The sequence below is a fragment of the Coregonus lavaretus genome, assembly GCF_964263955.1.
Source record: "Coregonus lavaretus genome assembly, chromosome: 2".
NCBI lineage: Eukaryota > Metazoa > Chordata > Actinopteri > Salmoniformes > Salmonidae > Coregonus > Coregonus lavaretus.
In genome coordinates, this window is record NC_139989.1 from 43,614,525 (window position 1) to 43,627,831 (window position 13,307).

Genomic DNA, 13,307 nt, shown 5'->3' on the forward strand with positions numbered 1-13,307 from the left:
AAGTTCTGGATAATTATATGAGCGGTTACCCCAAACAAATACCCCGTCGACTATAAGATGAGAATAACTTACAATATAACCGTCCACCTTATAGTTCCTAGAACCAACCTGACACCACACTAGCGCGTTGCAAGGATTTATGGCCCACTCTTAAGGAGTCGTCTCGTTCCGAGGTCTTTAACAGATTCACAATGCCCTTATTGCATACGTATTCCTGACTTTATTCTGCCAATATCTGCCGTTAATATCTGCCTTCAATTGCTGTACAATTTTAGAATAATTATTACCAGACTCCTAGTCGACCGCAACACCCCACATCAACAACGACCCAAGTACTTTTAACTGTACACCTTCAAAGCCCTCTCATGAATCAGCGGAATAACTAATGCCCAAATTTTGTGAGTAATCTCACCTTTAAAGCCGGCTTGGGCAGTAGTCAACTCGCGAGTTCAGGAAAGGAACCAAGAACGATGAAATCAATATCCCGGACGAGCCCCCATTCTGTCGTGTCGCGTCTGCTGCTGGTGGGTATTGCTGTCAATCAAGGAGTCCGCTTAGGCTGCACCGTGTTTAGAGGCTTTTATTAAAATCACGAGGTTACAGCATAAGTTACAGACCCGCGTGGATAACTTGGTGTCTGGAGAAGCCCCGTCCCAAATTAATCTGAATGCTTCTGACTTCTCCTTTGTCTAACCCATACTTATAAACAATGGCAATAAATGGGTTGCTCCCTTTTTCGTCCAATCACCGGTCTCCCCTGGAGCGTCACCCTCCCACTGCTACATTCAAACTAAGATAAACAGTTCTTCTTTGTCCCTCAAGACTAGTCATAATCTTCATACACGACATATGCTTGGGGTCATTGTCCATTTGGAAGACCCATTTGCGACCAAGCTTTAACTTCCTGACTGATGTCTTGAAATGTTGCTTCAATATATCCACACAATTTTCCTTCCTCATGATGCCATCTATTTTGTGAAGTGCACCAGTCCCTCCTGCAGCAAAGCACCCCCACAGCATGATGCTGCCACCCCCATGCTTCATGGTTGGGATGGTGTTCTTCGGCTTGCAAGCCACCCCCCTTTTTCTCCAAACATAACGATGGTCATTATGGCCAAACAGTTCTTTTTTTGTTTCATCAGACCAGAGGACATTTCTCCAAAAAGTACGATCTTTGTCCCCATGTGCAGTTGCAAACCGTAGTCTGTCTTTTTTATGGCGGTTTTGGAGCAGTGGCTTCTTCCTTGCTGAGCGGCCTTTCAGGTTATGTCGATATAGGACTCGTTTTACTGTGGATATAGATACTTTTGTACCTGTTTCCTCCAGCATCTTCACAAGGTCCTTTGCTATTGTACTGGGATTGATTTGCACTTTTCACACCAAAGTACGTTCATCTCTAGGAGACAGAACGCATCTCCTTCCTGAGCGGTATGACGGCTGCGTGGTCCCATGGTGTTTATACTTGCATACTATTGTTTGTACAGATGAATGTGGTACCTTCAGGCATTTGGAAATTGCTCCCAAGGATGAACCAGACTTGTGGAGGTCTACAATTTTTTTCTGAGGTCTTGGCTGATTTCTTTTGATTTTCCCATGATGTCAAGCAAAGAGGCACTGAGTTTGAAGGTAGGCCTTGAAATACATCCACCGGTACACCTCCAATTGACTCAAATTATGTCAATTAGCCTATCAGAAGCTTCTAAAGCCATGACATCAGTTTCTGGAATTTTCCAGCTGTTTAAAGGCACAGTCAACTTAGTGTATGTAAACTTCTGACCCACTGGAATTGTGATATAGTGAATTATAAGTGAAATAATCTGTCTGTAAACAATTGTTGCAAAAATTACTTGTGTCATGCACAAAGTAGATGTCCTAACCAACTTGCCTAAACTATAGTTTGTTAACAAGAAATTTGTGGAGTGGTTGAAAAACGAGTTTTAATGATTCCAACCTAAGTGTATGTAAACTTCCGACTTCAAATGTATATTATAATATGCTAAGCATTCTAAGCTGCGGGAGGATCCCCTTCTACAATTTCGTGCTTATTTTCTTAATTTTATGCTCAAAAGAAGCTCATCCTTCTCTTACATCTGGCTGGCCACTTTATATTCCTCTGTGTTTTGTAATTTTTACCCATAATGCTCAATGACTTGACATTCCAAATTACCATTAAATAAAGCAGAGTGATTATTTCTACCAGGCTTCATTGGGTTGGCCAAAGAAACAGAACACTTTTAATTTGCAAAATTAAAAATGTCATCCTGCCAATACTATGATGTCACTGAAGACAGTAGTTTTCAATGGGTGTGTTCGTAAATTCACTCTAGAGTGCCAGAGTGTGCTCACAGTGCGCTCTGTCCGTTCGTAAATTCAGAGTGTTTCGCTCTCGGAGCATTCAGAGCGCACACTGGACGCTCTGGCCGAGGAGTAGGGTTGATCTGAGTGTTCTGACCTCACAACGGCATTCAAGCACCCAAGTTAACTGGCTAAAGTTGGCTAGCTTGCTAGCTACTTCCAGACACAAATGAGAGATCACCTCACTCTGATCATTTTACTCACCCTTGCAGAGCTGGTTAGGCTGTTTTCATGTTACCTAGAGCCTTGGTGACTGTAACTGTGCTGCTGGCAACAAATATATATACAGGTCATATTCAACGGGTGTTGCGTGTTCGTAATTCATCAGTTGTTCTGCGCTCTGGCACGGAGTAGATAGCCAGAGTGAATTTACGAACGCACCCAAAATTCTTAACTATCATTAAAAATGATTGCATTATAATTTATCCCTCCAGCCCTATAAGACGGACTCAGAGACTATACACTTTGGCTCTTGCCAGACCCGTGCAGCGTTTTCCTCTTCTGAGTCAGATGTTGTTGAGCTTGAGCTTGTTCCCGGCTGAAAACTTTTATCCAATGGGTCTACAGGATCTGTACTACTAAAACTGGTGTCAACGTCATCAACAGCAGCAGGATTAGTCTGCTGAACATACACTAGTCAGTGATTAGCCAACATTTTACTACTTTGTCCCCATCAAACATGTTACCCCAGCAGCATGTGCTTGCTTGTAGTTTGCAGTTGTTGTCGACATAAAAATAAAAATGAATAGTTATAATATAGAATGCCTAGTATACTCACAACTGCATTATGGTATAGATATTGCTATCTCTTGTACATATGTATATAATGGAGTTTGATAAAAAATGTCATATAATATTTTTTACAAGTGTACTGACAAGTGTCTAAATGATTCCAGCTGCATCAGAAACCAGTAAAGTGTTGACTTCAACATCTGGATCAATTCATTGGGATATTTATGGAATGTATTTGGAAGTAACTAGCTATAATGTCACTTATAAAACAAATGATGCAGGGAGTTGATGTATCATTTCAACTTTCATTTGTTGGCAAGTTAAACATGTTTCAGGTATCCTAGTGGTTAAGAGCATTGGACCAGTAACCGAAAGGTTGCTGGTTCGAATCCCCGAGCCAACTAGATGAAAAATCTGTCGATCTGCCGCTGAGCAAGGCACGTAATCCTAATTACTCCTGTCAGTCGCTCTGGATAAGAGAGTCTGCTAAATGTCTCAAATCTAAAACAGTAGATCAGTCTGTTAACGTAGTAAATAAGTAGACAAAGTGTATTTGCTCTGGAGAACAAGGTGAGTTTACACAGCAGTATGCTGGAACCGTTATGGCAATGTATGACATACAGTGCCTTCGGGAAGTATTCAGACCCCTTGACTTTTTCCACATTTTGTTACGTTACAGCCTTATTCTAAAATGGATTACATTGTTTCCCCCCCTCATCAATCTACACACAATACCCCCATAATGACAAAGCAAAAACAGATTTTTAGAATTTTTTGCTAATTTCTTTAAAATAAAAAACGGAAATATCACATTTACATAAGTAGTCAGACCCTTTACTCAGTACTTTGTTGAGGCACCTTTGGCAGCGATTACAGCATTGAGTCTTCTTGGGTATGATGCTACAAGCTTGGCACACCTGTATTTGGGGAGTTTCTCCCATTCTTCTCTGCAGATCCTCTCAAGCTCTGTCAGGTTGGATGGGTAGCGTCGCTGCACAGCTATTTTCAGGTCTCTCCAGAGATGTTCGATTGGGTTCAAGTCCGGGCTCTGGCTGGGCCACTCAAGGACATTCAGAGACTTGTCCCGAATCCACTCCTGCATTGTCTTGGCTGTATGCATAGGGTCGTTGGAGGCGGCTTATGGTAGAGAAATGAACATTACATTCTCAGGCAACAGCCCTGGTGGACGTTCCAACCAAGGTGTCATGTAAAAATCTTCCCAGAGTTAAATAGTTACCAATCGTTCTGATTGTGATGTCATGTTGTAAAATTTCTCACAGCGTGAAAATGTTCCCAGTTCAATAATTGCCCGTCGCAGACTTTTATCCCTTTAGCCATATTATCAACCGGCTGGTAGAGCATGTTTTGACAGTCGATTTAGAAATAGATATGAAAAAAATATTCACTTGAACCTGATTGGTCAACTCCCCTAACCCTCCTGTTTAGAATTTACATAATTTGTATCCTTTTGGTTTGCTGCATTTCCGTGGTGGCACTAAACTTTGCCCACTCAGTGGGCTGTAAGAAAACTCAATTAGTCACCAAAGATTTTGAATAAAAGGCAGGAACTCAGTTGGTGAGGGATTAATATTGCACCATTCCTGTTAGTAGAGACCATGAATAGTAGGAATATGAAAATAAAGTTAAAATGTAAAAAATTTCGTAAAAATATTCTCTACCAGGCAGTTGATACAGTATATGTGGACACCCCTTCAAATTAGTGGATTCGGTTATTTCAGCCACACCCGTTGCTGACAGGTGTATAAAATGGAGCATACAGCCATGCAATCGCCATAGCCAAACATTGGCAGTAGAATGGCCTTACTGAAGAGCTCAGTGACTTTAGGATGTCACCTTTCCAACAAGTCAGTTCGTCAAATTTCTGTCCTGCTAGAGCTGCCCCGGTCAACTGTAAGTGCTGTTATTGTGAAGTGGAAACGTCTAGGAGCAACAACGGCTCAGCCGCGAAGTGGTAGGCCACACAAGCTCACAGAACAGGACTGCCGAGTGCTGAAGCGTGTAAACTTTTTATGTCCTCAGTTGAAACATTTACATTTACATTTTAGTCATTTAGCAGACGCTCTTATCCAGAGCGACTTACAGGAGCAATTAGGGTTAAGTGCCTTGCTCAAGGGCACATCGACAGATTTTTAACTTAGTCGGCTTGGGGATTAGAACCAGCGACCTTTCGGTTACTGGCACAACGCTCTTAACCACTAAGCTACCTGCCGCCCCAGAGTTCCAAACTGCCTCTGGAAGCAACGTCAGCACAAAAACTATTTGTCGGGAGCTTCATGAAATGGGTTTCCATGACCGTGCAGCCGCACCAAGCCTAAGATCACCATGCGCAATGCCAAGCGTCGACTGCAGTGGTGTAAAGCTTGCCACCATTGGAGTCTGGAGCAGTGGAAACGCGTTCTCTGGAGTGATGAATCACGCTTCACCATCTGGCAGTCCGACGGACTAATCTGGGTTTGGCGGATGCCAGGAGAACGCTACAGGCCCGAATGCATAGAGCCAACTGTAAAGTTTGGTGGAGGAGGAATTATGGTCTGGGGCTGTTTTTCATGGTTCGGGCTAGGCCCCTTAATTCCAGTCAAGGGAAATCTAAACACTACAGCATACAATGACATTCTAGACGATTCTGTGCTTCCAACTTTGTGGCAAAAGTTTGGGGAAGGCCCTTTCCTGTTTCAGCATGACAATGCCCCCGTGCACAAAGCGAGGTCCATATAGAAATGGTTTGTCGAGATCAGTGTGGAAGAACTTGACTGGCCTGCACAGAGCCCTGACCTCAACCCCATCGATCACCTTCGGGGTGAATTGGAACGCTGACTGCGAGCCAGGCCTAATCGCCCAACGTCAGTGCCCGACCTCACTAATGCTCTGAATGGAAGCAAGTCACCCAGCAATGTTCCAACATCTAGGTGGAAAGCCTTCCCAGAAGAGTGGAGGCTGTTATAGCAGCAAAAGGGGCACCAACTCCATATTAATGCCCATGATTTTGGAATGAGATGTTCGACGAGCAGGTGTCCACATACTTTTGGTCATGTAGTGTATATGACATGATTATTTTGGACACTGACGCGTTTACCTTGAACGTAATATTGTTGGGAGCCTAAACCGGTGGGTTTCAGTTTGGGTTTCAGTGACACATAGTTTTGGACAGGTTTGTAGACAATTTTCTTCATATTGTTGTTTAAGATCCAGCACACTATTGAAGGACCGGACGTTATAAAGCAACTTTATCACAACTTTCTCAATGACATTCAATTCAGCATTGAAAAAAGGCACAAGTTTAAGTTTGTTCTACCTGAGTGAGTCTAACCACAAGTCAGAGACAACTAAAATGACACCAAATGCGTTTGATAGGTCATTTTTGTCTTCTTCTAATGCCTCTTAAGGGGAAAGTAACCAAAATAAACTAAAATTAATCATACTACGATACTGAGTTTGGGTAATCCCAAAATTACGTTACTGAACTAACGGATTACATTTAGAAAGTAACCTACACAACCCTGCCCGTGACCAACCAGCAGCCAATTATAGATTATTTCCAATTATTTAGCCTGTTATACTCTATACCACCAATACACTTGGGTGCACTTCCCTCTCTATACCACCAATACTCGAGTGCATAGTGTAGTGTCCTCAAACTCAACTCTGGACCTCGAAGCCAATGTTCGTTCGACATGGTGGGATCATTGGGTCGGTAAAATTAATTATGCGATGAATTGCGGTGGAAATGATGTTGTGTGGTCACTGCAACTTGGAAAAGCATGCAGTTTTTCTACACTACAGGGTGCTGAAAGTGCACAGTGATGAACTTGATGCTCCTTTCCAATATAAATCGAGGGTCTTCATTTGTATGCTAGTGACACGATCGGTACTTAGCTGCCAATTAACAAATACAATTTTTTGCTCTTATCCATCTCATCATATATCCTAACCTATCTAGTGTACACTTTATCAGCAAACTTGTCTAGAGAGCATGCGCAAACCATATTGGGCAAATTTGCCATTTATCGCAACAGTTTGTGACAAAACTATCCGTAGAGCGGAAAATGCAATGGAAACACATTAACCTTTTCAGTACATATAAGTTAATCACGCATCCTTTTATCCGCAAATAAAGTGTCTGATTTTTTAAAATGCAGATTAGATCATATTTGCATGATCTGTCGCAAATTAGATAGAAACCTAGCTATTGACAAGTATTTTTCACCCTCATCTTGAGGTTAATTATTTTCACAGCAAGGCTTGAATTCAATTACACAAGCTCTTTGAGTCACACCAACAGTTTCAGCATATACAATAGGTGAGAAACCATGTCATTCAACAATAATTGTATTAAGTACAAATATTTATTCTTAAAACTAAATTACAATTAAGGGAGAGATACAGAAAAACCACTTCTCTCATCACGTAGCATCTGGGATTTTAGAACATTACAGAAAATCTGGCTTTTAACACAATTGAAACTCCAAGATCAGAGTGGGCATGGATGGCCATTACATATTATGCAGGAAAGAGATCATAGTCCTTCAATGTACTTGTGAGTAGTCCCTTAAGTAAAAAAAAAAGTCTAACTGACAGGACTGCAAGCTACACTACGGCTAAAATGCAGACTGAGCATTCCCACACACACGCCTTGACACAATCTCACACACAGCAAATTATAGTTGCCATCAAGCACTTCAGAATCCTAAAAATAATTCCTTAAAAACAAACTAAAGACAAAACAGACAAAGTATACCTGTGAAACTCCCATGACGGTTTCCAGACAATACATACACACTACAAGCACACAGACATGGACAACAAGGACACAAACAGTTTCATCTGACCTCCCACCAACCTTGTGGATGCCGGCCCTGTTTGAGTTCAGTTCAAGCCCGCTTGATTGGTCGACAATGAGAAAAATCCATCATCAAGGTACAACCTTCTCACAAGTCCTGGAAACATGAATGTTTCAGAACATGTTTAAGGAGGTTATTTCGAAGACCACCTTGAGGGAATGGATGATAATAGTCCAGAACAAAGCCCCTGTTACAGTCAATGGCTGCGCTCACACAGGCAACCCAATTCTGAGCTTTTTTCCACTAATTAATTGGTCTTTTGACCAATCACATCTGATATTTTCACAGATCTTTTTCATATTTTGATCTGATTGGTCAAAAGACCAATTAGTGAAAATAAATATCAGAATTGGGCTGCCTACCTAAATGCTGCCAATGTGGTTGTTAATAGGAGTTTGTGAGAGGAGGATATGGAGAAGGGGAATGTTCAGTAAAGGGCTTCGTTGTTGCTGCTTCGTGGCCTCTTGATCTTCTCTATGTTTTTCAGGATCATGTCGTGTAATGTCACCTGCAAGCGGATGGGGTTTGGTTATTACAGTAAACAAATATCTGCACCAGAACATGACAGGCTAACAACATAACGTTGATACAACTTGGTTGAACAGAGACAGAACGGTGTGCATGTATGCTCACATATTGATTCCTCAGCTCTGACACAATGATCTTGAGGCTGATGTATTCCTTCTCGTCTATTTCAGTCACAGTGCGCTGGTAGTCCTCCTGCAGACAGACAGATGGTCAACATCGAGACAGCCTCAGGGAAGCAGATCAAATGTGGATTGGATGTAAACAGCAAACACTTACCACATGAGGGTACTTTGTAATTTTTGAGACTAGCTTCGCTCTGGTGATGTAATACCTGTTAAAAACAACAAACGTTTGAGACAGTCCAAGGAACAGTTTCATAGATTCATAAGGGATTTGAAGCTCTATGGTTACCTTGTTGCAATACTTGTTTCATATGAAATATTTATTATTATTATTTTTATTTATTTCACCTTTATTTAACCAGGTAAGCCAGTTGAGAACAAGTTCTCATTTACAACTGCGACCTGGCCAAGATAAAGCATAGTAGTGCGATAAAAACAACAACACAGAGTTACATATGGGGTAAAAAACAAAGTCAAAAACATACAACAGATGATGAAGTCAGTGAAGTAAATCAAATACACACAAGGTAGTGTATACTGTAGCATACCTTGAAATTTGGTCCAGGTAAGAGGCTGCCTCTCCTTCCACAGTCCTGAGCTCAGCAACAGTTTCCTCCTGTGGACAGAAACAACCACAAGACCAGCGTCATCTGACAGATCGTCAAACGCGTGCAAGTACTGCCCCCTAGTGTTGGAGATTTGTTCATGTTTGGAAAAGTAGACAAGAAGCTATACATTTACATTTTAGTCATTTAGCAGACGCTCTTATCCAGAGCGACTTACAGTTAGTGAGGGCATACATTTTTCTTCTTCATACTGGTCACCCGTGGGAATCGAACCCACAACCCTGGCGTTGCAAGCACCATGCTCTACCAACTGAGCTACACAGGATTATACATGTGAGTGTGCATGTCTCTGCACTTATATTGATGGGAAAGTATAATACCTGGATAGATACGCCAAAGTTGTTACCATCCTCTATTCTGGGGATTAAGAGCTGGACCCACATTTTGACCTGAGAGTGAGAGACATACAGATGAGACAGTCATTCCTTAACAGTAGATCTCCACTAAGAAATTCAGAGTGGGAGAGCCCTCAAAAGGCAATCAAATAAATCCCTCAAAGAAAAATGGCTGTGTTTGTGTGTGTACATACTGTGTTGCATTTCTCTATGAGGGTTCTTATTTCTGGCTTGACTCTTTCGATCAGGTCCACCAGCTGGCCGTTGCTCTTTATCATCCCCCCTGGCATGACAAACACCTTGGGGCCATCTAGTGAGGTGGGATTGAGAGGTCAAACATCCAAGCAGCTTCTAGCTAATACAGAATACTGCAAATCAGTCAACTATTCTCTTCTATCAAGAAATATATTGAAGATTAATGGTTCTGGCATAAGTCGGCATTGACAGACATTGAGAGAAATCAAGAAGCGTATTTTACAGCACAGCACAGCAATGCCATAAGCCTTATTATGCAAGTATTAAATGGCATGACAACAGGCAGTAGGGTTTACCTTGACAGTTTTCATCATCTAGTCCATCTTCCATTTTCCGTTTTCTGGCATTTTGCTATAAACATTAACCTTGGGTTAACATAGGCATTACTTCTGTTACACGTCTCCCTTGTTCAAAGGGTTTCCAAATGTTTCTCCTTTCGAACAGTAATGGTCAAGTGCTTTGAGCACAGTGCCCTGCTTAAAAGGAGTGAGAGACTGCTGGTGTTGGCTATCCTCAGGGTAGTTTCTTTTCAGATGTGGAACATACCCTTGTGATCAGACTAATTAAGTTGTTAGGCAGCACCATATGAACAAACACTAGCTAACTATGGGTGCAGGCTTTTGTTCCAGCCAAGCAGTAACACACCTGATTCTGCTTTTCATAGTCTTCAATCAAGATCTTGATTTGTTAAAATCAGGTGTGTTACCTGTAACCATGGTAATGTAATTGACAAAATCATGTTTGTCACTCTGGTATTGAATGTAGACTTTCATGATACTGATTTGATGCAAATGAGAATCAATTCACTTACCACATCCAGTCCATCATGACTATTGTTGAGGATGATTGGGTCTGGTACTTTGACGTTTATCTCTGAGTGGATCTCTTTCAGGTCTGCGACATTCAAAATGGGCTCCTGGAAAGGATGAAGAAATCAAATCAAAGTGTATTTGTCACACTTCGTAAACAACAGGTGTAGACTAACAGTGAAATGCTTACTTACGGGCCCTTCCCAACAATGCAGAGAGAAAAATAGAAAAATAATAACACGAGGAATAAATACACAATGAGTAACGATAACTTGGCTATATACACTGAATACCAGTACTGACTCGATGTGCAGGGGTACGAGGTAATTGAGGTAGATATGTACATATACGTAGGGATAATATAAAGATAGATAATAAACAGTAGCAGCAGCGTATGTTATGAGTCAAAAGAGAGTGCAAAAGGTTCAATGCCTATAGTCCGGGTAGATATTTGGTTAACTATTTAGCAATCTCATGGCTTGGTGGTAGAAGCTGTTCAGGGTCCTGTTGGTTCCAGACTTGGTGCATCGGTACCGCTTGCTGTGCGGTAGCTGAGAGAACAGTCTATGACTTGGGTGGCTAGAGTACTTGACCATTTTTAGGGCCTTCCTCTGACAGCACCTGGTATAGAGGCCCTGGAGGGTAGTGCGTACGGCCCAGTGCTTGCGGTTGGATGCCAAGCCGTTGCCATACCAAGCAGTGAGGCAGCCAGTCAAGATGCTCTCAAAAGTGCAGCTGTCAAACTTTGAGTATCCGAGGGCCCATGCCAAATATTTTCAGCCACCTGAGAGGGAAGTGGCATTGTCGTGCCTTCCTCACGACTGTGTTAGTGTGTGTGGACTTGAGCTGGGCGATATGGACAAAAATCCATGTTGTGATAAATTGCCTGAATTGATGCAATAACAATAAATTATAACAATGTGCACTACAGTTTTTTGTATTATCTACTACTAGTTTGATGGTTGTAGCCATCAACTGTTCCATTAACAATCACCCATATTAGCAAACTTATTTAATTTCAAACATATTTCTCTAGTATAGGCTACTTATCGTAATGAACGATATCAGCAAAATTCCTGCGAAAAGTGATCGGTGTCGATAATTTTCAGTTTATCATCCCAGCTCTAGTGTGGACCATGTTAATTAGTGATATGGTCACCGAGGAACTTCAGGCTCTCAACCCGCTCCACTACAGCCCTGTCGATGTGGATGGAGGTGTGCTCAGCCCTCCTTTCCTGTAGTCCATGATCAGCTCCTTCGTCTTGCTGACGAGGGAGAGGTTGTTGTCCTGGCACCACACTGCCAGGGCAACAAGGGTGGTGTCAGGACAACGCTTCACAGCTGACAACACATCATGTCAGCTGTGACAGAGTACTTAAGGGGCTCTGCATTATCCTGTATTCTATTTTGACAATGAAATGGACAACAATAGAATCCCTGTTATTAGAATATGAATTACCTTCAGAAAGCTGTCAAGTTCCAGCAACTTTTTGGGGAAAAAGTCTGCAACCAGGTTTTCAGCCTTGTAAAGAACAAACGTTTTTTTTTAAAACCAATGATCACGTGTGCACCAGCATCAGTATCTGCATGATGCTTCCAATACACGATGATTCCAAACAGTTATTTGTGGTTGTTGTTGGTAAACATTTGTGAAATAAAAGACTTGGACTATCAAAAGTCTAAAATAAGAAAATGTTGACATAATATTGACACTCACCTCACCCGTGATCTGCTCTCTGAAAGTATCAACCTATGAGGAAATAACAATAATAACAACCCTTTTTTTCGAAAACAACTTATACACCCGAAAGTAAAACCATGTTGAATATGACAGTCCAAGCACACCACGTGCCATTTGATGGAAGCAGCTGTCCCCACCACCAGTTTATTTTTCTCCCGTCGTCTTTTCCTGTGGCTAGCAGGCTACCTATCTAGTTAAATTTGTACATTTGCTAGTGTTATTGCTCTCCCCGAGAACTGTTAGTGTTACACAGATTAAATGGGAAATATGTAAATTAGTTACTAGTAATGTTACTAGCTAACTGCAGAAAAATACAGCCTCGTGCATAAGTATTTGTGTGATGCGGGATACTATAGACAAACAAACAAATCTGTGCTGTCCAGTCCCAACAGGATAAACAAACACCACTTGAATGAGATCAGATTTTTCTAATAGAACACTCATAAGTGATGTTGTGCTAATGGCTAATAACGTAGTTAGCTAAGCAATTAGCTAAATGTAGCTAACCTCCCTAGCTAGCTAGGCCTGGCAAGCATTCTCAATTATTCAACTTCTACTTCCAAGAAATGGTGAAAACATTACCTTTGTTTTGAGGTCATTGTCTACCTTAATGCCCTTTGATGACATAATTTGAAATAACTCAAATTAAGGGATATAAACAGAAACAAAACAACGGTATTATGTTGCTTTTGCCGCACACCGCTTCGAAATCAAGTTATGACGTTGACAACATGCGACTCGTAAAAAAAACACGTGGACCGAAAAAAACGTATCGCTAGCTATGTTTCTCGTGGATTATTTTAAAATACAATATTATATACTGATAAAAAAGTTATGTTCGTGTGTTACATAAACTGTGTGTCAGTATTTTTTTTGCGCAGCATTGATGGGAGGAAAAAAAAAAGTGATTCAAATATACGTTCCTGTCAGGTGATCATGTGGGTG

General features: G+C 41.4%; 1 protein-coding gene across 2 annotated transcripts; it reads right to left on the reverse strand.

Moving 5' to 3' along the window:
- Positions 1–7,352: 7,352 nt before the first annotated feature.
- Positions 7,353–13,271, reverse strand: LOC311146069 (proteasome activator complex subunit 3-like). Of its 2 annotated transcripts, XM_084182533.1 has the most exons (11): positions 12,945–13,271; positions 12,339–12,371; positions 12,081–12,143; positions 10,624–10,728; positions 10,109–10,163; positions 9,752–9,867; positions 9,543–9,611; positions 9,145–9,212; positions 8,751–8,805; positions 8,580–8,666; positions 7,353–8,454 (listed from the first exon to the last, which is right to left on the reverse strand). In XM_084182533.1, exons 1-11 carry the CDS (start codon positions 12,987–12,989, stop codon positions 8,374–8,376), a joined length of 777 nt encoding a protein of 258 aa, XP_084038659.1. In that variant the 5' UTR covers positions 12,990–13,271; the 3' UTR covers positions 7,353–8,373. The 2 variants fall into 2 exon arrangements, with proteins under 2 accessions (XP_084038659.1, XP_084038660.1); XM_084182534.1 differs by lacking the exon at positions 12,081–12,143 and having other exon boundaries at positions 12,945–13,231.
- Between the last annotated feature and the right edge of the window lie 36 nt (positions 13,272–13,307).